The sequence below is a fragment of the Eumetopias jubatus genome, unplaced genomic scaffold, assembly GCF_037043125.1.
Source record: "Eumetopias jubatus isolate StellerSeaLion01/CBP00866 unplaced genomic scaffold, mEumJub1_p1.0 scaffold_16, whole genome shotgun sequence".
Lineage (NCBI taxonomy): Eukaryota > Metazoa > Chordata > Mammalia > Carnivora > Otariidae > Eumetopias > Eumetopias jubatus.
This window is the reverse complement of record NW_028274822.1, coordinates 86,159,670-86,172,743: the sequence shown is the minus strand read 5'-3', so window position 1 is coordinate 86,172,743 and position 13,074 is coordinate 86,159,670. Positions and strand designations below refer to the sequence as shown.

General features: G+C 46.1%; 1 protein-coding gene across 5 annotated transcripts in view; it reads left to right on the top strand.

The window, feature by feature from the left end:
- KDM2B (lysine demethylase 2B) overlaps positions 1-13,074 on the top strand; it is a 117,528-nt gene that overhangs the window by 70,299 nt on the left and 34,155 nt on the right. For all 5 annotated transcript variants that reach the window (XM_028116449.2, XM_028116452.2, XM_088019359.1 and 2 more), the window contains one exon: positions 586-672. In XM_028116449.2, the coding sequence (XP_027972250.1) occupies positions 586-672 (87 nt within the window). The remainder of the gene's footprint in view (positions 1-585; positions 673-13,074) is intronic.

Here is a 13,074-nt window from a genome sequence, read left to right as displayed (position 1 = left end):
AGCATTTGGTCAGATGACTCCATCCCTTGGTCAGACCAGATTAAGAATCTACTTGTATTTATGGCCCATGTTGTAATAAACAATGACATGTCTTTACACACCAAGATTAGAATGCACATGGCTTGCTGGCTGATGGAAGAAAAGAGGTCTCACTGTTGTCAAGACCTTGTGGTTGGTTTTGTTTTTGTTTCCCTGCATACGTAGTTGAGTTTATATACATTAGAGCATCTTAGTGCACTGGCCAGCCCACTCCCAGGGTACTTGGTAAGGACTGAATGAAATTGTGTGCGTGAGAGTCCATAGCACTCTAGACAAATGTTTGGATTCATAAATATGATCAGCGAGCGATACATTCGTGGAAGTCATAGGGAGGTGTGTGATTTGCTTTTTAAAAATTTTTTTGGAAAGGGGATATTGCATGTCTTGTGGCCTCTGAGGAACCCTGGTGACTTGGTTTCTACTGAGTGTGTGGGTGGTGGTCGACTTAGTAGAGGACTGACTTTTATTGGGTTAGATCCAGTCTTAGCCCCCTTCAAGGGCCTCCCCTCTACTCTGGGCTAATATGACTCCTTTGTTTGGCCACAGAATGTCCTGAAGGAGCATGCGGATGATGACCCCAGTCTGGCCATCACTGGGGTCCCTGTAGTCACTTGGCCAAAGAAGACTCCAAAGGTAAGATGCGGATCGCCTGCAGCTGGGAGACCATTCCCACTGCCTTTCACATCTCCTGTAAGATGAATGTTGGCAGCTTTTCAGTGGGGACTCCTGGCAGAGGGCAGTTAAGAGGAATGATTTTGGTGATTTGTCTATTGCAAGTTTTTGTTTTATTGAAAGGGATCATTTTTCCCTACTGTGGAAACTGCAGGCAGTGCCCCCTGGTGGTCACTCAGAAAACTGTGGGGGGGAGTGATGCCTCACCTTTCCCTATCCTTAGGTGACTTCATTCCCTTCTTCCTTCTCTCCTTTCTTTTCTTCTTTCCTTCTCTTTTTCCTCCAGATGCTTCAAGGGCTGTTTTCTCTCTCTCTTAAGATTTTATTTACTTATTAGAGAGGATGTGATAGGATGAGCGGGGGGGGGGCAGAGGGAGAGGGAGAAGCAGACTCCCCGCTGAGCAGGGAGCCTGATACGGGGCTCAATCCCAGGACCCCGAGATCATGACCTGAGCTGAAGGCAGTCACCCAACGACTGAGCCACCCAGGCGCCCCGGTTTTCTCTCTTTTGAAAGTAACTTTGCTCTCTCTCCCTTTTTTTTTAACTGATTGATGCTCACCTTGGAAAAGTCTAATCAAATAAGAAATAGGAAAGGACAAAAACCCTAGGGAGAATGATAGTAACGTCCACTGAGGACTTACCAAGAGCATGTTGCTTTGCCTCGTTGTCTGCATCCCTTATCTTCTTTAGACTCCAACAACCCTGTGGGGCAAATACTCGGGACTCTCATTTTACAGATGAGGAAACTGAGGCTTACAAAGGTCAAGTCACTTGTGAGCGCACTTGGCAGAGCTGAGTGTGGGATGATCAGTCTGTGTGACAGCAGAGACCAAACTGTTAACTAGTGTCCACCTCAAAGTCCAGAGAAAACCAGTAATGTTTTGGTGAGTCTTCTTCCAAAGTCCGTGCTAGGGTGGGACATGTATGTATCAACCTGTCTGTCCACACTCAGCCTCACCACTTTTTTGAGCAAGTTCTGGAAACTCTCTGAACCTTGCTTTCCTTGTCTGTATAAAGGGGCTATACCAGCACCTACTTCGACTGGTTGTTGGGACGACTAGATGAGATAATGCATTGTTGAATTTGTTTCTGGTTAACTAAAAAGAAAAAAAAAAATAGAGCAATGCATGCAAAGTTCTCAGGACAAGGACTGACCAGTAGTTAGTGCTCTTTAAACATTAGTTGTGACTTAAGCAGCCTCTTTGTTGATGGGTATTTTTTTCTGATTTTTTTTTTTTTTGCTGTTATAAGAGGCATTTATTTTTTATTTTTTTAAAGATTTTATTTATTTATTTGACAGAGAGAGACACAGCGAGAGAGGGAACACAAGCAGGGCGAGTGGGAGAGGGAGAAGCAGGCTTCCCGCCGAGCAGGGAGCCCGACGCGGGGCTCGATCCCAGGACCCTGGGATTATGACTTGAGCTGAAGGCAGAGGCTTAACAACTGAGCCACCCAGGCGCCCCTATAAGAGACATTTAGAGGAACATTCTAGCTCTGTGCTGTCCAAAATGGTAGCTGCTAGCTATATGGCTATTGAGCACTTGAAATATGGCAAGCCCAAATTGAGATGTGCTATAAGTATAAAATACACAACAGATTTCAAAGACAGTGCAAAGAGGAACACTGTAAAATTACTCATTAATTTATTTTTTATGTTGATTGCATGTTGAAATTAGGGTTGCCAGATTTTAAAAAGGATGTCCATTTAAATGTGAATTTTCAGGTAAACAACAAATAAAACTTTAAGTATAGCCCATGTATCACATGGGCTATATTTATGCTGGAAAAGATTATTCATCGTTCATCTAAATTTAAGTGGGTGTCCTGTATTTTTATTTGCCACATCTGGCAACTCTAGTGGATGGTAATATTTTGGATCTGTTGGTTAGACAGAATGGATTATTAGTATTAACTTCACCTTTTTCTTTTTGCCTTTTTAAAAATGTGGCTACAAAAAAAATGTAGAAGTACATGCGTGACTGACTTTATATTTCTGTTGGGCAGTGATGTTCTGGGTTATTCTTTCCACCTTTGTTTGATTGTCTTCTTAGGGTATATTCCTAAATGTGGAACTGCTGGGGAAGAGGGTCCCTGTTACTTGTGGGTAAATTCTAATTCTCTTTGAAGCTTAGGAGGAATTTAGGTGATGGGAGAAATGAAGAAGGATTCGCCTTCATAGCTCCTGCCTTTAGTTTCCCGATCCGTGGAAGCGGGTGGGGTTTTAACGTTCACTTTCCCCTCCACGGGCAGTAAATGCAACTGCCATTTCTGAGACCACAAACTGTACTTGCAGAGGTAGCACCTTGCAGCAACCCAGCCAGGCCCCACGGCTGCTCTGAACCCAAAGAGGAAACCGTGGCTTTGCCTCATTGTCTGCCTCCCTCCCAGCTGAGGAATTGCTCTGGGGGAGGGATTAGGGTTTGCAGAACATGGGCTTTTCAAAAAACAAATTTGCCACTAGCCAGTGTAATCCCAGAATTAATGGAGGGGTCCAAATGAGCTTCTCTGGGGGAAATCACTTCAGGACTATTAACGTGTTCTGTCCTCTGTGCTGGAGACCCTCCAGTTTACTCCTGAGAGGCTTACGGGCATTAAAAAAACAAAAAACATCACACCTCTGCCCCTTTCCCTCCAAAGGGCTGGAAACGGGAAGCAGGCTCCTTCCTGGGGGGAGTAGCCCTTACCTTGGATTTTTGTGGAGGATTGGTGTATGAGTGCTGGTCTATACACAAGGTCGTGTGGCTGGTGTCATCAGTTCTGGAAGGGCGGGGGAAGAGACTGGAGCCCCGAGGCTGGTGAAGAGTGAAGAGAGAACATTTGCTATTTGACAGTACTTTGGGATACCAGTGTGGGTTTTTTTTTAAACACTTTATAATAAAACAAATATAATGTGCTTACCGTACAGTTCTCCCACTTAAAGTGTACAACTCACTTGTTAGTATATTCAGTATATTCAGAGTTATGCAACTATCCCACAATCTAATTTTAGAATATTTTCATACCCTCTGAAAGAAATCCCGTCAGCTGTCAATCCCCCCACCCCCAATCCCTAAATCTTCCCTTCCCCCAGCCCCTGGCAACCACTAATCTCTCTCTCTCTCTCTCTCTCTCTATGGATTTGCCTGCTCTGGACATTTCATGTAAATGGAATTATCCAATACTTGACCTTTTGTGACTGGCTTCTTACACTTGGTATAATATTTTTAAGCTTCATCCACACTGTCGCAGCTGTCATGACTTCATTCCTTTTTATGGCTGAATAATACTCCTTTGTGTGTATATACCGCACTGTTTAGCCATTCGCCAGTTGCGGGACATTTGGGCTGTTTCCTACCTCTTGGCTGTCGTGAATAATGATGTTGTGAACATGCATGCACACATTTTTACATGGTCACATGTTTTCATGTCTCTTGGGCAGGCGCCGAGGGGTGGAATTGACTGGTCACACGGTAACACCGTGTGTAACTTTTTAGGTACCGCCAGACCGTTTTGCAGAGCGGCTGCAGCCTTTTTCGTTCCCACCAGCAACGTGCGCGATTTTCAATTTACCCACAGCTTCGCCAATGCCGATTATCCGTCTTTTTGATTAGAGCCATGCTAGCCCCGTCTTTTTCTTTTTCATTTACTTTATGTTTTCTCGAACTCATTTGAAGTTTCTCGTAGGAGTTTGCAAGAGCTGCCGTAACAAAGTGCCACACACTATGTGCGTGGCTCAAAGGACAGAAGTTCATTTTCTCACAGTTCTGGAGGCCAGAAGGCTGAGAACAAGATGTCCATTGGCAGGATATATGTCTCCTGGGCTTGTTGATAGCCGTTTGTCTCTCTGTATCATCACATGGTCTGACCTCTTGTGTGTTTGTGCCCTAATCTCTTAGAAGACACCGGTCATGCTGAATTAGGACCCACCCTAAGTTTAACTTCGTTGCTTCTTGAAAGACTGTCTCCAGGTGCTCACATTCTGAGGTCTTGGGGGTTAGGGCTTCCACGTAAGAATTTGGTAGTGGTCCGGTGGGTCGGGGGGGTGGGGTGGGGGGGGTCTCTGGGGAACACCATTCAACCCATAGCATTTATCCTACATTATTTCAGAGCCACAACAAGATGTCAATAATATAATAATGAATACCCTGGCCACCCACGCAGCCCTGGAAATAAATTATCACCAGATGTATGTCCCCATCTTTAGATGTCTTTTTTATATTGTATTTGATCCTCACAGTGAGGCTGGGAGGTGTGGAGAATGTTACCTCCATGGGCGCAGCTGAGACTGGGGACTCAGAGAGGGACACTGGTATGCCCGGGGTCACACAGCTTGTGAATCGGGAGGTATTAGTCCCCAGATCTGAGGAACTCAGTGAAATGTGGCAGAGGGGCGGGGGAGGGAGGGTGCGCCACTCTAGGTCTGCATTTCCTGGCTGGTGGGGTTAAAAAGTTAACAGGAAAAGGAGAAGTAAGTGAAGGACAGACTGCCTGGGCCGCCCGGGGTCTCTCCGTTCCCAGGTTTGCAGTCGGCTTGCTCCCAATTTGATGCAGGTTGGGTTGAAAGATCAAGGGTGCTCGTTGAGGCTGTCAGGATGCGAGGTAGGGAGCGGTATTGCGTCTGGGTCAGGTTACTTAACAAGTAATTAATGCTAAATGATGATTAGCAAGAAATGCTTTGATCTCCCACCTTGCCTCTCAGAGAACAAAGTCCTTTTCTGGAACTGATTAGGTGCCGGGAGGTCATTTCTGATGCCGCGTCTCTCAAATCAAAGATGCTACTGAACCACCATCCGTCATCATTCACCCGACTGGCTGTTTCCACCAGCGGTGATGGATTTGTTTTGATCTGTCTACACTTCTTTTATGACCAGGTGGCAGGATTTGGGGGGGGGGGGCCTGTCTGTGACCTTAGAACCAAGCCAAGGCAACTGAGCTTATTTGAGGCCCGACCTCTGACCTCAGCCTTATTAGCAAGTTGACCTTCTGCTCACCAGCCAGACACTTTTACCCAGCTAGCTTGCTGGGTCATTCACAGAGAGGGAAACTGAGGAAGGAGGGAAGACGGAGCCACAGGGGCCTCTGGAGAGGGTGCCTGTTGATGCATCGTGCTTCTTATTCTTAATCAATTATCTCGAGTGTCCAAACTGGGCTGCCACTTGAATTTCAGTTATTAGCAGGTTTTCTGGAGTGTAGGAGCAGAGACTGGAGTAGGTATGAACAAGTACCCTGGTAGGGGACGTGGGAGAGCCCTTTTCAGTTAAGGCATCGGCTTCCTTACAGGGACATTATGGGGCCACAGAGGAACCACGGCAGGAAGTGAGACACAGACACACACACACACACACACACACACACACACCCACACACACACCCACACATACACACACACCCCTGATGTCCGTGTTACCCTTGGCTCTACTTTGTTTCTTTTCTCCTCCCTCTGTAGTTGGTCACTTAGATCTGGGAGGCCTGAGAAGTGTGGGGTCCCTCTGGAGTGACATGCAGACTTTACCTGAAGGAGGGGCACATAATTCAGTAAAAAGGGGCCCTGTGTACTTCCTGTTCTTTCTCTGTCCAGCTCTCAATTTTTTGTCACCCCTGGAGTAATTAAGTTGATGAGGAGGAGGAAGAGGTGGAGGGTGACGATAATGAAGGCCTTTTATTGTTGTCTCCTCAGGGCCAGGTAGTTTCCCAGAAAGGCATTGTGGTCTAGTGAGAGCCAGTCCTCAGGCTAGCGGCATCGGCTTTACTGTGGGAACTTGTTTAAAAACAAAAAACAAAAAAAAATACAGCTTCCTGGGCCTGGCCTGGGACACTGAGAATTAGTAGGTTTGGGGTGGGGCCTGGGAATCTACACTTTCTTGACACTTTGCAGGTAATTCTCATGCATGACTAGGGTGGGCTCTGGGGTCAGATGCATCTGGGGATTAAACCCTGGCTTTGCCACAAACTAGCTGTGTGGTTGTGGACAAGACTGAGCCTCAGTTTACTTGTCTGTAAAAACGGCTAATAGTGCCTTTTCTGCAGAATTGCTGTGAGATGCTGTCTGTAGGTCATCAGGCGGTGATAGCTATTGTCATTTTTTGTAATTATGACTTAGAAGTAAACAACAAGGGCGCCTGGGTGGCTTAGTTGGTTGAGCGACTGCCTTCAGCTCAGGTCATGATCCTGGAGTCCCAGGATCGAGTCCCACATCAGGCTCCCCGCTCAGTGGAGAGTCTGCTTCTCTCTCTGACCCTCTCCCCTCTCATGCTCTCTCTCACTCTCTCTCTCTCTCTCTCTCTGAAATAAATAAATAAATAAAATCTTAAAAAAAAAAAAAAGAAGAAGAAGTAAACGACAACCTGCATTTGCCCTCCCAGAAGGCTGGCGATGCTCTCTGTAGAAACAGAGGACATGGAAGGAAGGGCCTGGAGTAGGGGAGGGGGTGAGTAGTTTAGAGACATTTCCCATCCTTTGGTGACTATTGGCTGTTGCAGAAACTTCATCTCAAGCAAAGACCCTCGTGGTTTCATCTCCCTGAAGGAGTCATGGCTGTGCTGAAATGGCTGGTTTGAAAAAGTGCATCTCCTCCTGTGTCCTTCCTCACTGCCCTGCAGGGAGAAGTCCTAGGCGCTGTGGGTGACCATTGCCTTAGACTGTGCCCCTGAGGGTTTGAAGCTGCTGAGGCCATAGGCTCGGGGTAGGAGGAGGGGGTGTCCAGTCCTTCCAGCTTCCTGAGAGCAGGAAAGGTCCAGGGGAGAGCAGCCTCCTAAGAGTGGGCGTGTGTGATGCTCACGGGCAGGAGGGGGCTGGCAGTGGGAGCCTCGGTGCCAGCAGAACAAAGGAAGGCAAGAGAAGCAAGTGGATGGCGGGGAGGAGACAGGGAAGGGAACCAAGTGAAAAACAATCTGGGGCCCTCATCTGGAATCCCCAGCGTTTTCCTCAGTGACAGCTGAGTCGTCGGTGAAGTCCAGCACCTTCCCAGGAGGGCAGCAAAAACCTGTGATCGAAGAATACCCACAAACACGGCCTGCTCGTTCTGAAGAGTGTTGTATACAACATGAAAACAAGCAGAAAAATCCAACTGGAAGAAAACCATCGGTGGTGAAGGGGACCCAGGTCTCTGGACGGGTTTTTGTGAGCTCCAGTTCCAGATTGGTCAGTGGCTGAGCCCGTGTCACGTGGTCCCTGCCGGTGGGCCAGGTGACAAGGGTCCCATCAGTCTTTCCTTTTTGGTGGAGTGGACCCAAGCCGGACAGTAGAAGTTTCTAGAGTCGTGCCGCACATGAGGTGTCGTAGGCAGGACCGAACTGTGGCTCTATCTGCTGGCTTTTGGTAGGTAAGAGTTCTGTCTTCTCCCTGTGTCTTCACGTTGTTTTTCCACCATATGCGTGTCTGTGTCCAAATTTCCTCTTTCCGTAAGGACACCAGTCATTCTGAATTAGGGCCCTAATAGCCTGATTTTAACTAAATCACTTCTGTAAAGACCCTGTGTCACATTGTGAGGTCCTGGGGGTGGGACCTTACCATGTGGATTTTAGGGCGGGTACGGTTCAGCCTCTGAACTTGGTAAGCCTTCAGGGAGTCTCCATCTTCTTTAAATCATGTCCCAAGTCCTTCACCGGGCCTGGAGTGCCCAAGTCCTCAGCTGTCGTTCTGCCTTAGAATCTCGAGATTGTTTTCTCATCTGCTCAACTTTGCCGGGGAACTGAACTGCTCCATATTTTCCATTTACTTGGTCTTTGCTCACGCTATTCCCCTTCTGGAAATGCCCTTCTTATTTCCCCATGTGCAAAATTTTCACCTGTAAGCCCAACCGAACCCCTTCTTCACCAGGAAGCTCCCTGGGCTGGACGTTTTCTGGTTGTATCTCCAGAGGCCGCCTCTCCAGCCTTTCTCCGGCCTGCATCAAAGGGCTTTCTTACCTCTCCGGCTTCTGGCTGGGCTCAGCCAATGGGAGGTTCCAGCAGGAGATGGGAATGTGGGAGGGGAAAGAGGTTGAGGTATTTATTCTCCCAGCTTCCTCCCCATGGGATCACGGCAGGTTGGCTCTTTCCTTCTTCTGAAGGCCACAATTCCTATTTTGTGGACTCCTCCAGCTTTTCTTTCTGCATTTCCAGTAACTGGCCCCTCCTGTAGCCCGTCAGCCAAAGGGAGGTAATGGCTCGTGGCTGTCGCTAGGCTCAGGGTGTAACACCGCACCTTGTAGTGTTCCCTAACCCTACTTACGCTCTGTAGATGGAATTTCTGTTAAACTCTCCAACATGACCCGGCGTGAGGCTACCAGGGTGCCATCCATTTCCTGCCAAGATCCTGACGGATATAACTTCCCCGATCTCTCTTTCTGCTGGACGTCTATATTCTACTCTGCATTTTGTGGCCTCCACCAGCTTCTTGAGACTGGAGCTCATCTTATTAATTTTTTCCTTCTCCATTTTTTTTTTTTAAGATTTTATTTATTTGACAGAGAGAAAGACAGCAAAAGCAGGAGAACAAGCAGGGGGAGTGGGAGAGGGAGAAGCAGGCTTCCCGGCCAGTAGGGAGCCCGAGGCGGGGCTTGATCCCAGGACCCCGGGATCGTGACCTGAGCTGAAGGCAGATGCTTGATGACTGAGCCACCCAGGCGCCCCTTCCTTCTCCATTTTTGTATCCCGTCATGCACACTTGCTCCCCGATAGCAAGGGCCCAGGAACTGTTTGTTGAATGAATGAACTAGATTGCAAGGTTTTCCCCGCACTTCTAACAGATAAAATTGGACTCAGTCCGTTTTAGGCTCTTGGCTGTCTTTCTTCCACTTGTGTCTCTTTGGTGAGAATGTGGATCTCTCCTTACTGTTACTTTTATGTCCCAGTCCCAGCCAACTGTTGAAAGAATGCTAAGTGGAAGGGTCAGTGCTACTTGGTACTCTTGGACCCTTTCCTCCCTCAGATTTAAGCATCCTTCTTTATCCCACCGGACTTAGAAATCACCTGGAATTTCTCAGCCAACATCTGTCATTTTAGAACCGCTTTATTGGAACTTTAAGTCAGTGTTCAGCTGAAATAACCTGTAATTAAAGTCTGCAGCCGAGGATTTCTTTCTTAGTCTGATAACCTGCTCAGCTGCCTGTGTTAATAATGCCAAAGAGAAATTCTTGGAAAGCAATTGAAATATTGCGGGCTTCTGCCTTTGGTGGGGTAATTAGAAAGCCAAGCAAGCACTGTAAATGATTGACTGCCGTTATCATGGTTTTATTTCTGGAACAATGGCCTATCCTTCCGACTTTTCTTTTTGTCGAATGTCGTCATGTATTTCCCATTTTTAAAGAAGGATATTTGATCATTGACATGGGGAATACGTTGTCGTGTCCTTTAATTCAACCCCCCACGACCCCCCCAGTCTATAATTTGGCTTTGTTAGAAGGACGGATGTGTGTGTGCTACCAAATGATGATGTTATCAGGTAATGTGTTCTCCAAATTCAGGCGATCCAGAGAAAACCAGGGCACGAGTAGGTGAATACAGGTGAAATATTTGCATTGTTTAGCTTGGCTTCTTGTTCTAAAGGTGACAAGGGCAAGTGCATGTGTTGGGATGAGGGGAACTTTAATTATATATGAGGAAGGTAGGTGAGAAGTGAGAGCTATAGTAAAACCTGCTCTAAACCACTGACCTTCTCCACCAATGCATGTAAATAACGAAACAGCAAAACACTTTGAAGGGAGTTGAGATCATTTAGATTCATTTCTGTCTTGGTTAATGTTTATAGGATGGGATGGTACCACCGAGAGGCTTGTGGGTTTGAGTGTTCCCTATTGATTGATCTGTTCTTCTGGGGGAGGGTGTTCTTTATTTCTTTTTCTTTGATTTTTATCATATTTTTTTTCATTGTAGGAAAAATATATAACATAAAATTGACCGTTTGAACCTTTTCTTGGGTGTACAGCTCAGTGGCATTAAGTACATTCGTGGGCTTGGGTAACCATCATTCTCGTCCATTGCCGGAGCTTTTTTTTTGGTCGTCTGCAAGTAAAACTCTAGACCCCTTGAACACTAAGTCCCCGTTCCTCCTCCCTCAGCCCCTGGCAACTCCCTTTCTACTTACTGTTTCTATGAATTCTGGGTACCTCATGTTAGTGGAATGATATACATTAGCCCTTTTGTGACTGGCTTATTTCACTAAGCATAATGTCCTCGAGGTTCATCCAGGTTGTAGCAGGTGTCAGAGTTCCCCTTCAAGCCTAACAGTATTCCAGTGTCTGGATAGACCACATTGTGTTTATTTATTCATCCACCCGTGGACATTGGGTTGTTCCCACCTTCAGCTACTGTGAATAATGCTGCTGTGAACATGGGTGTCTACACATCTTTTTGAGTCCTTACTTTCAATTCTTTGAGATGTACACCCAGAACTGGAATTGCTGGATCATACAGTAATTGTACGTTTCATTTTTTGAGGAACTGCCGTACCATTTTCCATAGTGGCTGCATCATTTTATATGCTCACCAAGAGTGCACAAGGTCTCCAGTGTCTCCACATCCTTGAGGACACTTGTGACTTTCTGGTTTTGATAACAGCCATCCTAATGGGTGTGAAGTGGTGGGTGTTACTTCTTTTGAACTCACTTTATTTTTTTATGGTGAAGTATTCTTTAGAAAGTTATGGGCATCATGACATTCTGCCCCTACATGCTTAATACTTAGTTTGCATCTCTTTAAAAGACTAATATTTTTCTACACAGCTAAAATCATGTGATTACATGTACCAAAATTTACAATTCCTTAATGCCACCTAATGCCCGGTCATATTGAGATTTCCCAAATTATCCTTTGCAGATGCTTTATCCAGACCAGGCTCCCATCCAGGACTGTACATTGAATCTGTTTTCAATTCTCTTTCGATCCAGACCTTTCTCAGGACATTGATTTGTAGAGAAGACAGAACCATGTGTCCTGCAGAATATCCCACTATATGCATTTGTCTGATTGCTTCCTTGTGTCATGTGACTTTCCCCCTATCTCTTGTAATTTCTGTAAACTGGAAAGTAGATCTGAAGGCTTGGTTAAAGTTCAGTATCATAGGTTGTGGATTAAGGTGATAGTGATCTGATACCCCATTATTCAGTTAGGTTTGTCCTTCTTTCCTCTAGAGAATAATCTGGAAGGGGAAACATTGGCCCCCTGCTTCTCTCCATCATTCACCGATGGTTTCAGTACCAGATGATCATTCTTTCCTGTATCGATAATTTTATCAGGAGATGAAAATAAAACTTCAAAGTCTATCATCCCTCCCTTGTGAATTAGCTAGCATTCCCCTCCCCCACCCCGGTATTATTGAGAAATAATTGGCTTACATCACTGAGTTGGATTTGGGGGGGGGCAGGGTTTTCCCTCATCAGTTGCAGTTACCCTTAAACACAGTTCCTCCTGAAAAGACAGTATGCATGCTCAATTCTTTCCCTTTTAAAGACTGATTTTCAAAGTAAGAAGTTGGTGTCATGGCCACCTCAAATGGTGACAGATGAGTTTGTCAGGCTTTTTCTACACTGAATGCCATGATAAACTCATGGATTTTCATAGATCCAGGGGGCATTTCCAGGCAAATTGGCCTGCTGGGGATGAGCCATTTTTCAAGGAAAGCAAGAATGGTAAAGGAAGAGAGGCCTATGGCTCTAAGTCAAAGTGTGTGTGTGTGTGTGTGTGTGTGTGTGTGTGTGTGTGTGTGAGAGAGAGAGAGAGAGAGTTCCCCCATCCCTACTCTCAGCCCCACCAGCCACTGTGCATTTGCATTTCTCAGGCTTCCCTAAACGAAAGGCATCAGAGCCCATCAGACCACCGCCATGCCTGTTAGCAGCTCATTTAAGAGGTGATTCAACTCTCTGGTTTGGTGAGTTTCAACACACCGCAGGGTTTAGGACCTACATTTCCTAACCAGGTTACCTTTCAGGAATAGGAAATTAAGATCACTCTTAAGTGGTGGCGGATGAAAAACATGTATGTGTGCCATTGTATGGATTGTATGGATCTGCCGCATTTTGTTCACCCATTCATCGGTGGATGGAATTTGGGTTGTTTCCACAGTTTTGCTGTCGGGAACAGAGCTGCTAGTCAATGATGAACACAGTTTTACTCCTGTTTTGCCTCTTGTCTGTCTACTTTATCATCCTGCCTTGAGTGATCTTTGGATTTAGTCTTTTCCTTTGAAAACACAGAACTTTTTATCCTGATTTTCTGAGGTGCTTCTCTGGAGGAGAGTGAGACAGATAATCGGATGGGTGTCTGGTTGGGAAGGAAATCAAGGCGGGGGGGGTGGAGATTTGGTCTTGTTAGGAAAAATACTTTTAAGTTATAGAAGTCTTGGTTGTAGGCCAGAATTATGCTAGCATTTTATGTATTTTTAGCCCCTCTTACTCCCACCGGAGC